Source organism: Symphodus melops, assembly GCF_947650265.1.
Source record: "Symphodus melops genome assembly, chromosome: 10".
Classification (NCBI taxonomy): domain Eukaryota; kingdom Metazoa; phylum Chordata; class Actinopteri; order Labriformes; family Labridae; genus Symphodus; species Symphodus melops.
The window spans coordinates 22,906,288-22,928,723 of record NC_136700.1 but is presented as its reverse complement, the minus strand read 5'-3'; the positions used below and the strand labels follow the sequence as shown (position 1 = coordinate 22,928,723).

Sequence of the window (22,436 nt, the reverse complement as noted above, 5' to 3'; positions counted from 1 at the left end):
GTACATTTTCTAAACGTAAAGGAGAGAAAAAAGCCTTCCTGCTAAATGTGGACAAACCTGAGAACAGCTGACTGTTTTATCAGACGTGTAATTCAGCAGGCTTGTCCTGATGTATATTAAACATTTACATATACAGGTGAACTCTCAGCCAGAGGCTCCTGCTCTGCTAACTCCAAGTCAGTTTAGAACTAATTCAAACTGTTTAAGCTGAAATAAATAATCCACGTGTGGCAGCTTCTCTGCTGAATAGAGCATGGCTTCACTACAGAACAGGAACATTAGCCTGGTTAGCTTTAGCAGAAATTACTCAGATGTTGAACTTTTCAATTAGAAGCATCTCATAGCTTGAACAAAACATGCTAACACTTGTTGCATACTGTGATGTTAGCAGATTAGCATATACTTTGCTGAGTGAGTGTCAGCACAATAACAAGCTTCATTTTAGTAGTTAAGCTGCCGTGTTCTGCATGATAACTGGGTTTCATTGTTTTCAGCAGACTAAAGGCTCCATGCATTATCTTCTGCAGGTCAGCATCATCTCAGTCTGCTGTAAGGCACCAGAAGAATCATTTCAGTGATAATCATCAGTGTCTTTTATTTATCATCACCTCAGTGAAGCCTGAGGGATCGGGTGATTTTTTTTTTGCACAGGTTTGCAGAGTGTATCAGACATTGTTTTAAGAAAAAAAGTCAGATCCTCTGACAGATTGTTTTTTCTCAATCACAATCAGCAGAAAGAGAAATCTTCTCTCAGTCCTCCGGAGGGAATATTTTCACTCAACACGTGCTAACAGTGAATGCTGAAGCAGGTCATTTGACATTTTGTTGATTCTGCTCTCTGCTGGTAATAAAATATGTTACCTTCGAATGCATGTAAGCAGGAACATAAACTTGTACACATTGTACACAGCTTCAGGAGCAGATTGCAACATTGGATTTTTCAGGCGTCAACACTGAGCCTGACTGTTTTAGAAAAGTTAAGAATAATCCACACTGTAAGGCTTTAACCATTCGCATCATGCTCGAGGGAACATGTGAGAAATCCTGCTCTTTCAAAATCATCATGTTGAGTTCAAACGTAATTTGGTCATATGCTTTCATGTTGTGCTGTGTGTATTGGATTGCTTTACATGGAAACATAACTTGGTTGTGAGAGTTGACACTTCATAAGTGTAATGGCTTACAGATGTAGGTATGAACAAATATTTACTCATTAAAATCCTGAAACAAAGGCAATTGTTCTGCAAAGAGAAAACACAAACAAACATGAGAGCAGAAAGAAAACAACGAGGACATTAACATCGGAGAACAGTGAGAATTTTATTTAAATTGGTCAGAGATGGATTTATAAAATCAAAACTTATTTAAAGTTGTTATTAAATGATTGTTAAGAATAGTTTTAGAAGTTAGCTGTCCCCCAAAAAAATCCAAAACATGAAAATAAAACACCAGAAAAAAAAAGAGTGCAGGTTGCCTGACCCCTCACAGATACACTATACTGCTGCACAGCACACTCTCCTTACCTTGGATGATTCCTGCTTGTTTGACCATCTTCACATGAAATCCTAAAACAGCACCCAGTGTGACCTGTGGAGACAAAGAGAGTAAAGAAACACTGAGGGGGCAGGGTTCGAGTTTGCAAAGCTAGGACCTCAGCTTAATTTGACCAGACTCAAGGGGATAAAAGATTTAGATTTAGATTAGTGAACAAATGAAGTGGTGTGGTGAGCTGAGAGAAAAAGTCAAGTGGGTCTGATTTATTCTGTAAGAAATAATTAATAGGAAATTATCTCATAATTATGATAAACCTTGGAATACCTTGAGAGAAGTCCATAATTTGAAGTAACGACAGCTTGTTCTGAGCGTTCTGCATGAGATGTTTAAGTGACACTTTTTTAAAGTGCTGATCAGCTGCTGAGCATACTGACACAAGGCCCAGGGCTGTTTTAATGTCATACTAAAACAAGCCTTACATGACAAATAGATCAATAACTGTAAATATTTTGATTTCTGATTTGTTTTATTGCTGATTCTTCACTTTGTAATCTTGACTACTACTATCAAAGAAAATGAAGCTCAAATCTAAGATGTTCTTATTTTTTTCCTACACCTCCTGCAGGCTGTTGTGTAGCCCCTCAGGGCTCTTTGGACCATGTTCAGACACACTGGTGTTGCCTCTCAATTTCTCTGTCATTGTTTAAGGACCTGAGTTCGAGGACGGTGTCTTGATCAGGCCGAGGTTAGTGTCAGTTTGCTGCTGTCAGGTTGGATGAAGATTAAATTTGAATAGTCTAAAGTCTTATGTCATGCTTCAGTGTAATATACAATAAAAACATACAATATTTAACTTCCACATATTTCATTTTAATAACCCCCCCCCCCCAAAATGCAACATATTCTGATAGATGATTTATAAAAGCTGACTGTTTCCAGGGGAAATATAAATTATTTGGATTACAAAAAGCCCCATCATCTCTATATTTAGCTCAGTCCTTAGAGACCTTCCCTTCCTGCATGTTGTGACTTAAGAGACAATTCTTTTGATTTTTACACTTTCAATAAGGATTTTACATTAATGAATAAAAAGGCTTTATTTGATGTTTTAATGTAGCTAATAAAACAGGATTTTTAATCGCCTGTGGCTCACTATTAATAATTGTCATAATGTGATTATTTTACAGATTAAAAATTAATCACAGCTATGTCCTTCTTGAAATGTCTTACATCAAATATTATAAAACAGTGTCTTTTTAAATGTTTGTATCTGAACAAGTCTGATTCAAGCTCAAGCTTAAAACCGTTCTGCTTGTAGAGAGATTAATAAATGAACCTATGAATAAAAGATCTATGAAGTGACATTCCTGATCTTGTAGGCCGACTTAAACTCAAAGTCACAGTGACTTGACCGGTTTTTAATTTGTGAGCATCAAGATCACGATGCATCCTGCTTTCAATCATGCAATAAATCACCATTAGTCATGGCTTAGATCAGCATGATATGAGAACATTGTTTCACCCATATAAAGTAGTAGAACGAAATTTTACAGCAATAAAAAGTGCAAATCGTTAAATCTGAAGAAATCCTAAACTCCGATTGTTCAACCGTCCTTAAATGCGACACAACTTGAGACTTGTTGAATCTTTTTCCTTTTTTAAGGTGAATTTAAGAAATAAAATCGAAGTTTTAATTTATAGTACTTAAACGTATTAATGCTGCTGTTTGAACTGTACAACACTGTAAATGTGTTTGTTTAAAGCATTGTTCAAATCGAAGCCCTGCTTATTTTTCACGGTTTGACAAGATGAGAAAAAGGAGGAGCTTTTCTTTACGTCTCTTTTTTTGAAATGCCATCTATGTGTAGTGTGTGTGTGTGTGTGTGTGTGTGTGTGTGTGTGTGTGTGTGTGTGTGTGTGTGTGTGTGTGTGTGTGTGTGTGTGTGTGTGTGTGTGTCTCCTTCTCTCTGGCTGCAGGCCTGCAGGTGAAGCCTCCGCCACTCTCCTAATATGATCCAATGTTCCCTGCGCTGCAGCTGCTAATTCAATTCCTCCGCGCTGTCAACACATCTGCAAAACACACAAAAGATTATTCTGCTGCTTTAGAATAAATGCGACCCGACGAACATTAAGTAATAAAATAATGTCAGCTGGTTCATATTAAAACGACGGAGCTGAAATGTTTCCTGATTAAGAATAAGCTCAGAGTTTCTCCTGACAGAGAAGCAAGTCAGTGAGTCAGTGAAATCTGAAACTGTGTAAGAAGAGTTTTCACTTTAAATATAACCAGAAACAAATCATGTCATATTGTAATTAGTGCCAGGGAAAAATGGTTTTGTGCTCAAAATATTCTAGATAAAAAAATTTTTTTAAAAAACAATAAATTAACAAAACGAGTCTATGATAAATAAATATAATGTACACGGAGGTAGAGGAATGACGCAGTTTTAAAATCTGCACAATGGAGACAGACAGATTCGCTCTTGAGAGCGCGAGGCCTTTTTTCATGATTGGTGTTTTCCGGTCAGGTAAGTGTGCACCTGAAATAAATGTGAAATCCGTTTTGATTGTTCTCCTCCAACAGACACATTCAGTGTTTTAAAAAATCAAAACAGTTCAACTGTAAAACGTGCATCGGATGCTGAATTACAGGTGATCGTGTAAACACGTGTTTCATTCAAAGGAGATGGGTTTGATGTAATGAGATATGTTTGTTGATATTTACTTGTTAAAATATTAAAGGGGGGGGGGGGCACAGGTGGGGCGTCTGCACTTAAGAACACAACGGAAAGATTACCAGCTATCACACAACAAACGATTATTATTATTATTTTTTTTTTTTTGGCTACAAGAAGAAAACAATGGCCCGAAGTTAACGGCATTATACATATAGATGTTTCCCGGTGTCAATGTTAATAATGTATGCGCACATGCAGTGCGTCAGTGATGGGCTGATGTTGCGGCTCGCAGAGTGAGTTTTAGGGCCATCTCAGGGTCCCCACGTTTCTTTAGCATTATTCCACTTCAATGTAAGTAACTGAATATTAGATTTAATGTAAAATAAAAAATAAAATAAAAATCACAGCAATGAAAGTAGTGTTTTTTTTTCTCCGGTGTTCTGTGATAATCAAAGCTTGGACTACTGCTACAACGCCTGTTGGTGTGATAGCTCTATCACTCTGCTCCGGCTCCCCTGGGTCACTATAGCGCCCCCACCTGGTGGTCAACCTGTCAGTCACACACCCATGCTCACAAATAGCTAGAGCTTACATATACACATGCAGGAGGCGCAGCTCAGATGTTTTAAACAGGCTGCAGGGCTGGAAGGAAACTGGGATGTGAGAGGTTGTAGTTTATGATTGAGTTTGTCATGTCCGGGAAAAATGTTTGTTTTATGGAAGAGCTGAAATGCATCAGGTATTAGTCTGCTCCCAAAAAGCATCTCTTACACTGTGGTGTGGCAAATAATGTGAAAGTGTGTTTCAGTGTGTTCGTTTTTTTTACTCAGGAAAGTGAGAATTGATATGTTTCATTTAGAAGAGTGAACTGAGGAGGAGGAGGAAGTAGAGGAGATGAAGGAGAAAGAGGAGGGCTACTGGTGGCTGCATGAGGAGGAGAGAGGCAGAGAAAGGGAGGGAGGAGAGGGCCGCTGGTCGCCGGGTTTCCATGTGACAAGGGGAAATATGAGGGACTTTGACAGGTCTTAAACGGTCTGGCGCCAAGGCCTCAGTCTAGCCGCTAAATATAGCCGAAGAGATGATGCAGGGAGATGGAAGGAGAAGATGGAGAGATAAAAGGAAGAAAGGAACAATGTCGAGGGGAGGAAGGAAAAAAACAATACTCGATTATGGACGAATATGGCGCAAAACTGCCTCGTTCTGTTGTAATTAGAGCGTCTCTGGCCCGGATCACTAACATGTACAGGGGCCAAATCAGCGGGATGGAAGGCGCTTTTACGCACATTTTCACATCTGCAGCTGTATATTTTTGTACCGGACAGGCGGATCAAGGACACAGAGAGGCTTTAGTCAACTTGTGGAACATGGCATGCACAGCTCATTCAATATCTCAAATTTAAGTTTCCAAACCTGCTTGATTGTAATCATTTCATGGATTAAGATCATAATTAAACATTGCCATAATCATACATTGTCTGAAATACACATGTAAGAGAGATTTGAGTCTTAGAACGCTTCTGAATTTGCCTCAATGTCAAGTAGGGAAGCTGAAAAACCAGCTTCCCTACTTTCAAAAATGACACCCATTCCCGGAGAATAAGTGTGAGCAGCATATTTTCTGTCCACCCGCATTAATCCTTAGCTCAGAGAATATGTTAATCTATCAGCGCAGTGCCCCTTCCTCTCTGAGCAGTCCTCCTCCCTGGACTTAATGACTTTTAAATCGCGCATAATGGAGATTTCTGTACCACTGACGGCACAGAACAAATAAATGGTGACTAATTTGCACTAGTATTGTTGATACAATTATCCTGCTGAGTATTCCGGCAGAAAAACCGTTAGCCTCCTCCATGTGTTGCTAATCTTTTTCTGCTCAATAAAGCTCAGAAAAGTCGGACTCTGCTGTTCTGTTTCATCTCTGTCATTTCATAAATCTGAAGGTGCTGCAGTATAAACAAGGCTGTCCGGACGTTTGCAAATACACAACCATCTTTAACTCTAAGAAAACTATAGACATGCTGAATGATTCTGTAGGTGAAGTCGATACCATGTCCAACACCTAATGTGGCTGAAATACACCTTTCAGTTTTCCTTGTTAACGATTCTTCCGATGTGTGAGCAGTTGATGCTCTGGGGACCTGTGTCTGATATAACACATTTGTTTCCTGCATCTTTAAGCATCATTCAGGTGTGTTTCGCTGTGGCGTATAGCTGCAGCTCATCCTGCCTGGCCTGCTACCTCTTAACGCATGGCTGTACCAGTGTGATGGACGCCGGGCAACAAGTGTGTAACGCAGCGGAGATGTGCAAACATTTCATGTTCTTAAATCACATAACAGGCTGAGTCTGAGAGAGCCCTTCTGCAACCTCGTTGAGTTTAAAATCATTAAAATAATATGGGAAGAAATGTTTTGTCTCTCAAAAGCAGGCTTTTGATTGTTCTACTATTTGTTCTACATCTTACCTTAGATTACGTAAAGAGTGTATAGATATTTGCTGAGGACATTTGGCCATTGAGGATTTTGTATGGCTGTCAGTGGAAGTCGCAGAGACAGCTAAGTTCCAGGGTTAATAGGAAATACACAGTTGTTACTGACAGCCTCATTCACAATGGTTATCACTTTTTGTTTCTCTTTTGGTCAAAGTGACGCCTGTGGCCCACATCAGCGCCGATCTTCTTGCTCGGAGAGAGCAGCTGTTTGTCAAAAAAAAAAAATACATCTGACACCGAGTCATGACCGAGACAGAGGAGCGAAACGGAGCCGCAGAGAGGGCTGCAGCTGAGGGGCCGGAGGGGCGCGCACATGCAGGACTTCAGGGTAAATATAAAGAGACAAGAGATTGTTCTTATTGTGGCGACTGGCGCCGCGCGGCTCGTTAACAAACTAAGTTCGGGTGAATCGGGAACTGCAGTTATCTAAAAACGAGACTCGGTAGAGCAGAGGGCAGAGAGTCTAGTTGTGGTGAGGGTGGGGGCCCGTGACTCCGGAGCCCCGCACCGTCCTTCGGTTCGACAAAATACAACCTGTCGGAGATAACACGCTGCAGCCCGGCCTGCCCTCAGCCCCAGACCGAGCTCTAAATCATCTCATCACTGCATGTTTGATGTGGCAGTAAAACGAGACTCTGCAGTAATCCGCACAAACTGCACCAATACAACTTTTTCCTCTGTCATTTTTAGACGCATTTAGAATCAGTCCTCACCAGACTGTCTCCGAGAAAAACTTACTTTTATTCCCTTTCAAATAGTTTATATCGAAGTAAACACTCACCCTGATTTCTCTCAAAATTCACTCATCATCATTCATCTGGTTTCCTCTTTTTGTCTCCACGCAGTAGCATCTGGGTTTGTCTTTTCCAGCCTCGTCTCTTTATGACTCTGCGGCTGCTGCTGCTGCCTTCCCGTCAGCTCGATCAGGAAAACGCACAGATAAACGTCTCTGTGAGGCTGGAGTGCAGCTAACATGGCCGAGACTAGTGTGGGGGAAATCCAGCCTAAGCGTCAAAACAGCCGATAACATGGAATAATTACAAGTCTGTTATTATTGAGAGCGACGCGCAGAGCTGCAGCTCTGTGACATAAATCTCTCCGGAATGTGGAGCCCGAGCTGCGAGCCGCGGATTGACTGGAGTGAGTTGTTCAGAGAGACAGTGCTAAACGTGCAGAAGTGGAGCTGCTCCTCTGTATTAAGGTGAGTATTAGACACGGAGTCTGTGGACAGGTTCTCCAGAGGCGACATTGTTAAAAACGCAAGCCGAGAGAGGTGATGCCTCCACCGGCCAACAACTGAGGGCTGACCCGGTGTTTGGCTTGGAAATGGGGGTGGGATTTCCCGATCTTTCCTGTCATTGGTTAATATTTTATTCTGTTGACATGTTTTCTTACTGCTAATGCTTCCGACACCTTCTTGTCCCCCCTCCCTCCTCTCGTAGAGTCTGGCCGGAGCTGTCAGAACCACGCCTATAGGGGCCCACAATTGGTCCAGAAAGCGTAAAATCAGCAATCAAAGGGGCTTGGTTCATTAGTGTTGGGGATGGAGGCAGGAAGGACATGTGAGATAGTCACAGATCTGCAGTGAGCGGGGCCACATCTCTCCAGTCAGTGTGGGATGACTAAAGCAGAGGAACTGTGAGGCACACAGCGCAGCCCGGCTCTGCCTTCACACACCGCGCCGCTCCAGCTCAACGATCGGCGGAGGAACCAAAGGAAGCACACATCAGCACAACTCTGTGCTCTTTTCTTCATCCTGACGCGCTGTGTGTTTGACACGGCGCCGGACTCCTCTCTCGCACACAACAAGAACTAAAGTGCTCGCGAAGCGCGGACCTACACCGGCTCCGGGGAAAATACCACTAAAAATCTCAAATTTTCACTTCGCTTTTTGTGGATGCACCGATGAGAGATCCAGTTTTTACAGGGACTGCAATGGCTTATCACCCTTTCCACGCACACCGGCCGACCGACTTCCCCATGTCCGCCTTTCTGGCGGCTGCGCAGCCTTCCTTCTTCCCGGCGCTCAGTCTGCCTCCCGGGGCGCTCACCAAGCCCATCTCGGACCACGGCCTGGCCGGGGCAGCGGAGGCTGGGCTCCACCCGGCCCTCAGCCACCATCAGGCGGCTCATCTCCGCAGCATGAAGAGCCTAGAGCCCGAAGAGGAAGTAGACGACGACCCCAAAGTTACACTGGAAGCCAAGGATCTGTGGGACCAGTTTCATAAACTCGGGACGGAGATGGTTATTACCAAGTCCGGGAGGTAGGAATCCCTCACAACTATTATTCCTTCTTTTTTAAATACGACCTCAGCTCTGATGTGTATTTATGAAGAGAATTTATCCCAACTGACGAGTTTATAGCAGCTTATATGAGATTTATTAACGTTTTTAACAGACAGCCTGCGTGTCAGGCCTGTGCCACACCGTATTTATTTCCCCTCCGATTATTAGCCTGTTCCAGAATGAATTAACAAAAAATAGGCATGACTATAAAGAATGAACTCGCTGTGTTTCCTCGCATTTCACACTAAATATGTTGTTTTATAAATAAAGTCCCAGCCCCAAAGCTGTGTGAACCCTTAAAGTAGTTTATTATCTGAAATAAGTCAATTGGAAAAGATAGCGTCACTTGATTTTGAAATATTTCGGACACATTTTTACGCTGATCAAAGTAAATACTTGGAATATTTTTGGGGGTAAAATCTGCTCTGGGCTTTATCACCTTTTTATCTCTTTAAACTGCATAGTGAGTAGGCAGCAGAGCTTCTGGGGTTGATAAACAGGCTGTCACTTCAAAAAGCTGGGACGAGAAGAGCTGTGGTCATAAATATATTGCTCAGCTTTGGAGTGCACGATTTGGACAACACACACAGCCTACACACACAAACACATGCGGACAGAGACACCGCACACACACACACACACACACACACGTATATGGTGCATATTGTGAATGTGTTGTGTTTCTTAATTGCGTGTAATGTGTGACTATTGAAATATTCCCTCTCGTTTTCTTCGTGTTGCCGTCACGGCCTCTTTTTTTCGTTCATTCAAGGGTTGCGTGATGTTCTTGCTGTTTTAACTGACTCGCTGTGTGTGTGTTTGTGTCCGTCTGCAGGAGGATGTTCCCTCCGTTTAAAGTTCGGATAAACGGGCTCGATAAAAAAGCCAAATACATCTTGCTGATGGACATCGTGGCGGCGGACGACTGCCGCTACAAGTTTCACAACTCCCGCTGGATGGTCGCGGGCAAGGCCGACCCGGAGATGCCCAAGAGGATGTATATCCACCCGGACAGCCCGGCCACCGGCGAGCAGTGGATGGCCAAGCCTGTTGCTTTCCATAAACTCAAGCTGACCAACAACATATCAGACAAACACGGATTTGTGAGTACAGAAACGTTTTACTTCCTTACTCTTTTTCACCAGGGACACGTTTTTATATTTATACTCGGTACGAGCTGTTTGCTGCTGCAAAAACTGGGTAGGAGGTTTCATGTGTTTTTAAGATGACATCAAAATTTCATGAGACACACGGGGCAAAGTGGGTCATTGCAGCAGCAACATAAATAATAATAAAATGCCAGTAAAAATATTTATTTTGTAACGCTCTAAATTCAAACTTCAAATTCAGCATGCAAATAAAAATGTGCAAATTAGATAAATTTTAGACAAATTAAATAAACATATTGGTGTGTAAATAATCACCTTAAAATTAGAGCATGTATGCGTTTAAAAATACGGCAGTATTTGCTGCTGTATGTTATTACTTCCAAAGCTGTTGACACTTTGTCGCCACTTGACTTCCTACCGCCGCTGACATGCACAGAGTTTATGTTTCCTTGCAGCTCTCCAAATTATTATCAGCCTTCATTTTCTCCTCTCGTATCCACAGTCTTTATCCAAATCGTGCAGCAGAAGCAGCACTGGGCCTATTAGACCACGGCTATGCTTTTTTATCCTTTACTTCTTACCGTAGTTTCATTATGACTTATAACAAATTCACATCATATCAGAGCTCAGTGTTTATAAAGAGGATTAAGAGGTGTATCATCAAATCTGGCAACAGAGAAATGGCGTTAAATGAGCTTAAATAGCAGAGCTGACTGACGTGTTTATACCCCTTCCAACCTGTAACCCCACATTAAAAAAATCACATGGTGTAGTGCACTATGTAGCATAATGGGGTTTAAGTTGTATTTTCCATACATTCGGTGTATAGTGTGTTCTGGATGGCGCAATAAGTGCGTATTTCACGCACAATGTTTCCAACTACTTTTATCGTTTCACATGATGTGACTGCTCAATAACATGCACGGAGACTAACGCATACACAAAAACAATGGGGGCAAATGTTAAATGTCTGAGAAAGTCCATCTGACTGGCAGGCAAAGTGTGCTTCCGTCTGGAAACAAATTCAACATTTACATGTCAGTCTAAATTTGCAATCGCTTACAGGCACGTTTGTTTGTTCACGTCTTATTTACACATGCATGTGCTACTTATTTGTCACGATTTATTTCTGATTTCATCTCTTGTTTTTTATAACCTGGAATTGATTTCCGGTTTGTATCAGGTTTATTTTGAGGTATTTTGGAATGATATTTTGAGTTGGATGCTGTGCGTGTCAAACAGCAGGCCCTCGGGCAACAGCAGCCTGTCATGTGTCCATACTTGGTGGTAAATTAGACATGAATGAAAGATAGAAACTGCATCAAATCACATTTTCTGCTGTGGTTGTGAGTCTTCATGACAACATGTGTGGCCTGGTCAGGTTTTTCCCTTCGCCTCGCGCTAATTACAGACAAGTCTGCTCACACAGTAATTATAACAGCATCAATAACAAAGATGATCCGCGTGCACTTATACTGTCGAGGTTTAATGTGGAGAAAACAAAGCAAGACATCAAAATGTCCTGATATTTACTCCAAAGCTCTGTGTGTTTTCACGTGTGTTGGTCCAGACAATCCTGAACTCCATGCACAAGTACCAGCCCAGGTTCCATATAGTCCGGGCCAACGATATCCTCAAGCTCCCCTACAGCACCTTCAGGACCTACGTGTTCCCGGAGACCGAGTTTGTGGCTGTGACAGCGTATCAGAACGACAAGGTGAGTCAATGCAAACACACACTACACCAACTGCCTCTAATATGGCTGCTATACTTTGCATAATAAATGTCCTACATGCATCCCCCTCCCCTCCCCCCTCGCCATCCCCTGAAGACTTAATCTGATTTTGTAGGTCGCCTAATTTCCCTGCAGAGGACTCCCATGTCCCACTTGATTTTTTGTAATTGCTGTTTTGCCTGGACTTGTGGGTGTAGCTGAAATTTCTGACTATGAATTCAAATTTGAAGCCAAAGTTGTTGTGGTGTGGTGTGTTAGCAGGAATCCATGCGCTATAAACGCGCAATTACCTTGACCAGAAGTAAATAATTAGGCGTATAAATGTGGCAAGTGTGTTTTTGTTGTTCTTTTAATTCTTCTATCAAGGCAACAGATATGGCCGAAATATCCTACTTTTGTGATTATTTATTTCTTTTAAATGTTTATTTCTTATTTATTTTTTGAATGGAGTAGCTTTGAAAGCAGGCGCTTCTGAAATTATGTTATGTAAGAGTTTATTAAAACTGCAGTAGCCAAAATCTGAAGTGACATTTTTTTGTTTATGGCATTAAAATCCAGAATATTTTTAAACATGTTTACTTGTGTATTAAATCCAGTACATCTGAATTGAGTTATTTTATATTGCTCAGGGCTTTCGTAAACCTTTATAAAACAAAATTAGAGTGCTTTAGCATTTTCGTTATGTATGTTGTTTTTTTACAAAAAAAATATATTTTAATAAAAAGTTCCTTATTTAAAAATTTAACAGATGTATTTTTTTTAGGGGTTGTTGATGGATATTAAACATAAATTGAGGTTTTGTATAGACGTGGAAAATCCAGCATAATTGAATTGAAGCTTGTCTACTGCTATTTGATTTCTGATTTGAGGTTCATATACGGGTAACATGTACAAGCAGACATCAATCGAAGTTTTATGTATATGTTTGTGTCATAAACCATATCTAAACCGAGGTTGGTGTATGGTTATTACGTCCAGAATATTTTAGAAGAGGTTTTATATGCGTTTGTAAAAGGAAAAAAATCCAACATATCTGGATTTAGGTTTAATATTTGATGGCATTAAAATAAACCCCGTTCACTGCCTCTTTATCCTTCCCCATGAAGCTCATTGGAGCTAGTGTCCGGCGGGGTCTGAGAGATGGCGAGGGGTGAGGTAGAGGAGTTGGGGGGGTGGGGGGGGTCTCTTGTTGTAAAAGTTTATTGCAGAGAGTCACCATCGATTAGAGGGCATTTAAAAAGGCTGGTCACCCTGCAGCCAGAGTGGACAGATGCTGCGAGATACTCTCTCTGCTTAAATGGCAAAACGCCCCGAAGCGTCCTGTTCCGGGGACACGATTGGGCCTCCAGGAGCCCAGATAAAGCACGTGCGAGTGACACACAGGCGTCTGCCGCCTCCGTGACTGCGTTGACAGAGAGACATACCGGGAAGCAGCAGCAGCGATCCAAACCACATTATTAATTATTGATATGATAGTCATCTGTTCAAGTAGTGCTCCCTCTGCTTTTTTTTTTTTTTTCTGGGGGGACTAAGGCTTCTGTGGCCCCCATAGAGGAATATTTCGTGGCAGAATTTCTCTCGAGGGGCCAATGAGAATAAGGCTCCGTCATTACGCTTTTATTAATAATGCAAATGTGAGGCCTGATGTGGCTCCTGTCCAATACGCTGGTTTCTGTGTGTGTTAATCCAAACATGCACAAGGTGAATAGACAGACACATGGCCCAAACTCCGTGGTTTTGTAATAATTATAATTGTGTAAAATGTATTCTTAATTTGTGTGTTTTGGACAGATTACGCAGTTGAAGATTGACAACAACCCTTTCGCCAAAGGATTCAGAGACACGGGGAACGGGAGGAGAGAGAAAAGGTAGCTATCAAACACCTACAGAGATGATCAATAATTAAATTACAGTGTGTGTGTGTGTGTGTGTGTGTGTGTGTGTGTGTGTGTGTGTGTGTGTGTGTGTGTGTCCATATTTTTACATGGTCATGGTGTAACAGCCAAACCACCATGATTAATTATTATCATCATTATTATTATCATCATTATTGTTATTATTATCATTATTGTCATTATCATAATTATTACTATAAATAATGATAGTGTCGCCGACAGGAAACAGCTGACCATGCCGTCGCTGCGGATGTATGAGGACCAGTGTAAGGGGGACCGAGAGGGCGCAGACTCAGACGCTTCCTCCAGTGATCCTCCAACAGGCAGAGACACCGTCCACTCCCCGCTGGGTGCTGGTTCAAGCCCGCTGAGGTTCAGCAGGCCAAGTCATGGTGAGGAGCAGTATTATTTATTTCCATTTAAATGCCCATATATGGTAATTTAGCTGAGTACCACTTTCGAGTGTATATTGATGAGATGTTGATATTCAATGGTTTGAATTTACATTGTACATTGTCACTGTAGTAAATTGTGTTTGTGTTTGATTGGCAAAATAATGATGGTAGTTTGACTTGGAGAAAATAAGTGGCAATGTTAGGAAAATCAATTATTGTCTTAGATAATGATTGTTATTATAAATAAAGGTAGCATGTAAGACATCTTTTGGTGCATCTCTGGTTCTGAAGCAGACAGCGTTTAGTAGCTTAACACATTAAGGTATACATTCAACAACTTGTTACGCAGCTCGATAAATCAATCTAAATGTTGTGGGTTATAAGATCAAGATTTTAAAGTGAAATATTACAGTTTACAAGCATCATTGTGTGGTGCTCTTAGTCACATTCGTGTGTGTGTGTGTCTGTGTTCCATTTTCCTTTAAAGTAAACCTTGTTTGTCTTTTGTTTTTGTTTTTCGGTCTGATCCTTTTGTTTTACTTTATCTAAATTTAATTAATTGAAAGCCTAAGAAGCTAGTAGCAGATTTGAATGGCTCGGTTACTTATGCCTGGAATGTGATTATTTTCAGTGTTGAAAATAGAAGCTTTAAACTGTTTTTAAATCACAATCAAGCATCTGTATTTCACTTTTTTTTTTAATCCTGTATATTTAAAATGCAGGCCATGTTAATTTCTTAATTCGTGAATATACAGTGAGAAATGTGCAAGCTTTAAGAGTTTAAGGCTCCCATCAGGCCTATGTGGCCAAGCTTGTGTGTACGTACTGTAGGTGTGTGTGTACGATTGGTGTGAATATGATGCTTTACTTACACCTCTTTTTCTCCATGATTCTTTTGTTTTAGATGACAAAACGTGCACTGACAGCGAGCAGGAGCTAGAGCATCAAGACGAGCTCTGCACTGCCTCAAACAGCCCTGGACCTGAACCTGTGTCCCCATACAGCAGGTGTGAGGAGCGCGTGAGGGAGCGGCCCAGCACAGAAAAGAAGGAAGACTCTATATTCAGTACAAGGAACCTGGAGAAGGATAAAGCTGAAAGCCGGAGCAGGAAGGACACTTCAGACACATCGACGAAGGACTCGGAGGCCGGAGGAATCAGTGCCAGCAAGGACAGCTTCTCCCCTCTCATGGTCCAGACCGAGAGCCCCTCGCACTTCAGCCCGGGCCATTTACAAAGCCTGGCTCTGTCTGGCCTGCATAGCCAGCAGTTCTTTAACCCTATGAACGCCGGATCACCACTGTTGTTTCACCCGGGTCAGTTCGCCATGGCGCCCGGAGCCTTTTCAGCCATGGGCATGAGTCACCTTTTGGCCTCCGTATCAGGGGCGGGTGGTTTGGAAAATGGCAGCCTTTCCTCCCAGGGTGCAGGAGGAACCCCAAACCCTTTCCCCTTCCATCTGTCCCAGCACATGCTAGCCTCTCAGGTAAGAAGACTCAACCAATCACAGCTTGATTTAGTTTGCCTAGACACCTGTAGCACTGAGCCGGTGTCAGAAAGAACAGAAACTTGAGAGTGCAGACAGGTTAGGGTGTCAAGTTTTACCTTCTTAGGACCAGATAACCCTATTTGCACAGTCCAATTTAGAAAAACGAAGGAAACATAATTAGAGTGGTTTAATATCTAATCATTGGTTGTATTTAATTAAGAGTCATCAGATTCCACACAAAACATTGTATAAGATCACAAAAAAACTTCTATGATGGACCTTGTGTTCCATTGAAATATATGTTCCTTCACTTCTTTGACATTTAGTGCTGATAAGAAGTTTGAACAAGAAGCAAAATTGCAAATGTTTCTGCATGCAAACTTGCAGGACTTTTACAAACGTATTTGCATTCACAAATGAGGATTTCATCATCAATACAGTGGTCAAAGTCAGTTTCCAGCTTGCATGAAGCTAATGTGGCTTTAAAAGGGGATTAATTTTATTATTGCACAGTAGAATTTTTTTTAATTAATCGTGTATTCTGTATTGTTTTGATTGTTAAATGTCACTTGGCTACACTAAACTTGTAGAACTATTCACTGCAATATTTCAGCTGATGTGTAATTGTGATAAACATCATTTCAGTTATATATCTTTACCTCTCTTTGTGAAGTTTAGTTGCAACAACTACTCAGAAGAGAAAACAATTCAATTCCTCATTATTTTTAAGATTGGGTCACTCAAACACTTTGTTCTTTCCCCTTCCAGGGCATCCCCATGCCTCCATTCGGCGGTCTCTTTCCGTACCCATACACCTACATGGCGGCGGCTGCAGCAGCGGCCTCTGCCTCGGCTTCAGCCCTCCCAGTCACCAGCACCTCCAGCCCGCTTTCCAGGAACCCGTTCTTTAGCTCATCCAGACCCCGGCTCCGCTTCAACCCCTACCAGCTTCCAGTTTCCATGTCACAGAGCAGCCTGCTCACCACTGGCCTGCAGGGCGGCCTCAACCCGAGCTCTGAATCCTCCAAACCGGGCAGCAGGGAGACCAGCCCGGCCCCGGAGCACCTCAGCAGCAACCATAAGACTGGAGGGTCCAATGGGAGGACCTTGTCTCCCAAAACGTCCATGAAAGACTCAGTGAATGAGCTGCAGAGCATCCAGAGACTGGTGAGCGGCCTGGAGGGTCAGAGGGAGCCCTCTCCAAGTGCTGACTCTCCCAAGTGATGAATGCTGAGTTTGGAATGAAGACAAACCAGAGGACTATAAGTGCAAGTGTCCTGTACAGCACGATATGGATACGGGGACAAGGGTGAGGCCGATATGGTCCCAGTGAAGACTGATAACTGGTATTTCAAGAACAAAGCTGCAAAAATACAGAACTTTAAGTCCACATGATGGAATTTAACTTTTCAAATGATAAATAAATGAGGGTTGAAGGCCTCTCAGATGTCATTTTGGACCATCATAGACACCAAAAACTCTCCATTGAGTCCCAGATTTGTCAGGTTTGTATTTCCTGAAGGCTGACTTAACATCATAGAAATTCTGGGATGCATGTTTGTCACGCTAAAATAATATAGAAAATTAGGCATAAGTAAATACAAGTTTAAAAAAATGTTTTAGAAGTTTAAATAAAGAAAAAAAAACTACCAATACTGTTAATTGGATTTTACAATATAAAAAAATATATTGTCAATCAAAGTTGATCATATCAGAGTTGGACCGAAAAAGGTCAGTATCGGCCCCAGATATCGGTCTTGGGCCGCAGCTCCACAGACTGATAAAGAGTGTGTCGAGTTTGTTAACTTGAAGCAGCTGGCTAAAGACCTGAACAGGAGCCTCACCATGTCTCAAGCTGCATCCAAAAACTTTGTTTGTTTAAAGGCCTGACTATTTCAAAAAAGGCATGGACATGAAGAGGAAAAAAGAGCCACTTCTTATCATTTCATGTCAGAAAAAAATGTTTCTGAACTATTTATGTAATTAAAGATTAAAACAATTCTGTAAATAAAGCTAAGATCCAAGAATATGCAATTGGTATTAATTTATTCAAGGCTGTATATTAGCGTGTACATATTACGAATTTTACTTTTTTCTCTCCTTCTTTCTCCTTTTCCTCCCCCCCTCTCCCCCATTTTACATGAACATATAATGTAAATGAAAAGCTATTTAGCGCTTGTTGGTTTGACAAACTGTGTATGAAGCATCGCTGATTTTTAGAGGACGTGTGTGCCATGTTTTAGTCTGCATCACCGACAAATCCAGAGGGACAGAGGGAGGAAGAGCTCCAAATTCATTTAAAAAAAAAAAAAACACCTCAGGTTATTTCACTCCAGCCAGGAGACATTCAAAGCAATTCCTCCTTAACGGGCGCATCCATTCATATCTATTCATAAATATATTTAAAGATGATGAAAGTATCTTGTTTATGCTGGTTGTCCGGGTTTTTTTTTTTTTTTGATTGTCTCACAATTTCAATAAAAAATCGTTGTGCTGAAATCCTGCAGATGTTTCATTATTATTTTTGCTAATATTATATCATTTATATTATTAATCAAGTTTTGGTTTGGTTATCTAATTGGAGAAACAGCTGCAGAAAAGTATCGAGCATTTGAGTGAAGTAATTGATCGTTTCTAACACACACTTTATTAAGCACATTTAGGGCTCGAGCGCCCTCTGTCGGTCAAACATTAAAAAAGAAAAAGGGGATTCTACTTGTAGTTTATTTACTCAATAAAAAATGCCACAGGTCTTATTTTACATGTTACTGATATCACATTAAAATAAGAGGACTGAATTCTTGCGTGTGACTTTTTATGTTGCAGAAAAGTTACATCTGTGAGTTCATTTTAGACTTTCTTCCTATTCATTGTACTCTATTTTCATTATGTTAGATGCATAACGGTTAAAGCTCCGGTTCATTAAGTGTGTTTGATTTATGTTACGTCAGGTCCGTCTCCTGCTTGCACTACAGTCCGAGTCTATTTCGAGTTGCTCCTCAGTCACCGTCTGTCAGTATTTCCTTCACTATTGTGTCCCTGGTCTTATTTTTAGAAAGAGTCGAGTAATGTAAGTATTTATAGGAAGAGCTTTCGATGCCACACACACACTCTCTCACACTCACACGCGCGCGTCACACTTCAATAACATCCTCTCCAGACCCCTGTTTACTTCAGTTGACAGGTTCACAGCCTCTGCTGCTCTAAAAATGACTTTACATGCAGAAATAACTGTTGAAAATATTAAGCAAATATTCAAACTAAATTAATTATTTCAGAAAATGACTCCGTAAAACCTGCAAAATGAAGAAGATTTTGCAAATTGTTCCTGGCGTGTGATGCCATTTGTCTTGAGTGCGTGTTAGTATGCAAGATGCTGTACTGCACAGTGTGTGTGTGTGTGTGTGTGTGTGTGTGTGTGTGTGTGTGTGTGTGTGTGTGTGTGTGTTTCTCAGTTTAAAGGGTTAAGCAGGGGGAGTTTAGGGCAGCAGACAGCCTTTTGTCCGGGACCCGGCGCCTGTCGCCTGCCTGCCGGCCACAGCCTCCTCACCGCCCCGCTTCCTAATTAGAGAACCCCCACCCCTCTCTCTCTCTCTCCTCACCCTCCTCCCCTTCTTCTTCATTTTCTTTTCTTTCTGCAGCGATAATCACAAAACTCTCATTCTATTACGGGGGCCATTGTTGCCCCTCTGTTATCTTCAATTAACAGAGAGAGCGGCTCGACCTCGCACTCTGGGAGAAAAAAGTATTTGTCTAAATCAATCAGTCAATGAGTGATCAATAGGCTCCTGTGGAGGCCCCATGGATCATAACTAATGACTGGTGACGGCGTGGGGTAAAAAGGCCAAGATTATTCACAACTTTGTTAAATGATCAGTGCAGGCCTGTGTTGTTCCTAAAGCTTCGGCCAACAGGAGAAGTTACAAGACAAACAGCAACTTTTCCTGTTTTTACTGTGGAACCTAAACACATCACAGAGCCTGACATGTTTTTATCTCTTTATCCGCAAGAGATAATTCAGTGTCTGCCGCTGCCCCACACTACACACACACACACACACACACACACACACACACACACACACACACACACACACACACACACACACACACACACACACACACACACACACACGTAAACACATCTTCTATGAACTCTATTTGGTCGTTGCACTTTTTTGTATTGTTTTTTATTTGTTGCCACTGAACACTGACACTACACTTTTAATTTGGCATAAACAAATCTAATCCAAAATAATAAATTCAAAGCTTTAGTTAATTTGCTCTAAAATATAATTAGCATAACGTATCACTGGCTTGTGAATAAAAACACTTAATTAAAACATCTTCTACTTTGACACTGAACTGTTTTCACCATGATGAATGCATCCAGTTTAATAAACAAATGTTAGAACTGAAAAACACAGCTGAAAGAGTGAGCAACTGGCTATTAGTATAAACATTGTGATTCTGTTTTGTCAAGTGCAATTTAATCCTTAAAAATAAATTAAATACATCATTAATAAATAATAAATGGCCTTTATAGAGACATGTGTCAATTCAGCTTAAAAAGATCATGATGAGATTTTTTGACTAGAAAGTGATATTTCCTTTGAAGAACCGATTATTATTTTATCAATCACATATTGTGTTTAAATATTCAGATGTAGGAATCAATAACTATATGATATTGTTTGTGTACTACATTCTTCTGTTCACACAAACCTGTTGATTTAGATGTGAGTGTCCTCATGAAAGGAGTGAAAAAGGGCCAGGCTCTCAGGAACCTCGTCCTAAACCCTTCAGGCTGACCTGATCCATGAGGGCTGAGAATGTTGTATGATGCAGCTATAACAGGACAGTATTTCATGGCAACATTGTTTTACTTATTTTCAGCATTTTAAAGCCAAAAAACATGCCGTGAAACTGAAAGTAAATTCAGTTTTATTTGCTCTTAGAACCTCTGCAAATCTGCAGAGGACTCCCTGCATGATCAGTGTTTGTGAATGAGTCAGTATCAGTGCAGAATATCAGTCTGATGCTGCTGGGAAAGAAGCCCAGAAACCTGTGTCCTCTCTACAGTGTGGGTATTGTTCTGCTGCACCTCTCTCTCTCTCTCTCTCTCTCTCTCTCTCTCTCTATTGGCTGCTCACCTCAGGTGCAGCCTTCACACTGGTTCAAAGTAGAGCAGGAGCAATCCAATCACTGGCCAGAGGGGAGGAGGAGGAGGAGGAGGAGGAAACATACAAGCCTGTTAGAACCAGTGACTCAAACACAGAGGTGGAAAATACAAGTGCATTGTTAAATTCTGTGTAGCACTTTAAAGTGAGAAGTTTCTACATTGAAACATGCTTGCTTTTCAGAAACTCTCTCATCAGCGGTGCAAAAGATCCGTTAAAATAATTAATTGTTAAAACACCTTTAACATTTCATAGGTGGGTAAAGGGAGACCCCAGCTGCAACATTTGGGGTTATTTCAAAGAATGAAAAAGAGGAGAAATGCAAACTTTAAAAAAAACATGAAGTGTGAATGATCTGTTTATGTTCGCATGTCAGTCAGATTGCCATGCAGAGTCTTCAACATGCAACAAGTAGTGACTGATTTTGACTGTGTGTGTATGTGTATGTGTGTGTGTGTGTGTGTGTGTGTGTGTGAGTGTGTGTGTGTGTGTGTGTGTGTGTTGGTGAGTTTTTTGGACTGACAGAACCACAGCATGCAGGCCTGTCGCCCCCTCCTGGACAGCAAACACTCAGTCTAATGTCTGAAGAAGCACAGAGGATGAGAAGAGTTCATCTCTGCTGTTGTTTTCTTAGAAGACAAATCTATTATGATGTTTTTCCTTTTTATAAAACTTCATCCAAAGTTTAGTCAGTTGTACCGCTTTTCTTTTCTGAGACACAGGATTCGTTTTAGGGCCAAATCTACCACTTCACTCGACTTTAATTTGCCACATGCAAATCAGCATTAAGGCACAGAGACAGCCAATGTGGACACGTAATGCCGGTTTCCTATTGCAAAATGTTTTTGCATGTATATCATATTAACTTACCTTCAAAGCTGCTCTTTCTTCATGCTTTGGATGATTTATTTTAAAGCACCACATTATTTTTTTTCCTAATTCTGTAATTTATTTGTGTCTTTTTTATTTACTCCTTTTGACGGACTGTATAGAGCACTTTGTATCTACAGAACTACCACTTCACCAAAGGAGTGCTTCATTTCCCTCTGTCATGTTTTAATGCAATCCTTGTTTTCTTTTCTAAATATCACTCAATTATTAAAAAAATATACCTTTGAAAAAAAGTACCTAAAATGTGAGTCTTTTTACATAAACACCACTCTGCTGTTTGATGATGTGATCAGGTAAGTCACACTTTTCCACCACAGCTTTAACATTCAACCTTTATCAATATTCTGTTTTCAAAGCATTTATTTTTTATTTTTCAAAGCTGACTGATTGTGTATCTTTGTGTTTTTAGACATTGAATCACTCTGTCCAGGATTCACTAAACTGTTTCATTTCCCAGACCAATCAGCCACTAGGTGGCACACATACTTACTTTACATGTACCCCATGATGTCATCATAAACCGTAAAATGACACTGCTGCAACATTAAAGGAGAACAAACAGCAGCAAACGTAATTTAAAAAGATCTTTCAACACACTGGATTTAAAACTATAGATCATAAATTATGTTTTCAAAAATATTTAACCTCTAAGAAAAATCCTCACAAGCAATGATCAATGACTGATCATATGTAAGACTGAACATCTGCAATACATGAACATGTCAGGAAAACACATTTTGAAGTTTCAGATGACCATTTTAAACTACTTATGACAGGTAATCTGTAAAAACGTAA

At 41.0% G+C, this 22,436-nt stretch overlaps 1 protein-coding gene and 1 long non-coding RNA gene across 3 annotated transcripts; one reads left to right on the top strand and one right to left on the bottom strand.

Moving 5' to 3' along the window:
* Positions 1-3,353: 3,353 nt before the first annotated feature.
* Positions 3,354-7,574, bottom strand: LOC306830165. Its single transcript, XR_013779932.1, has 2 exons — positions 7,445-7,574; positions 3,354-3,564 (listed from the first exon to the last, which is right to left on the bottom strand). It is a non-coding gene; the product is annotated as an uncharacterized lncRNA (long non-coding RNA).
* Positions 7,575-7,636: 62 nt separating this feature from the next.
* Positions 7,637-18,063, top strand: tbx2b (T-box transcription factor 2b). Of its 2 annotated transcripts, none has more exons than XM_079353449.1 (8): positions 7,637-7,864; positions 8,106-8,927; positions 9,785-10,052; positions 11,629-11,775; positions 13,585-13,661; positions 13,899-14,080; positions 14,988-15,568; positions 16,340-18,063. In XM_079353449.1, the coding sequence occupies exons 2-8, from the start codon at positions 8,569-8,571 to the stop codon at positions 16,793-16,795; spliced, it is 2,070 nt and encodes a 689-aa protein (XP_079209575.1). In that variant the 5' UTR covers positions 7,637-7,864; positions 8,106-8,568; the 3' UTR covers positions 16,796-18,063. The 2 variants fall into 2 exon arrangements, with proteins under 2 accessions (XP_079209575.1, XP_079209576.1); XM_079353450.1 differs by having other exon boundaries at positions 7,640-7,864; positions 13,911-14,080.
* The last annotated feature ends 4,373 nt before the right edge of the window (positions 18,064-22,436 follow it).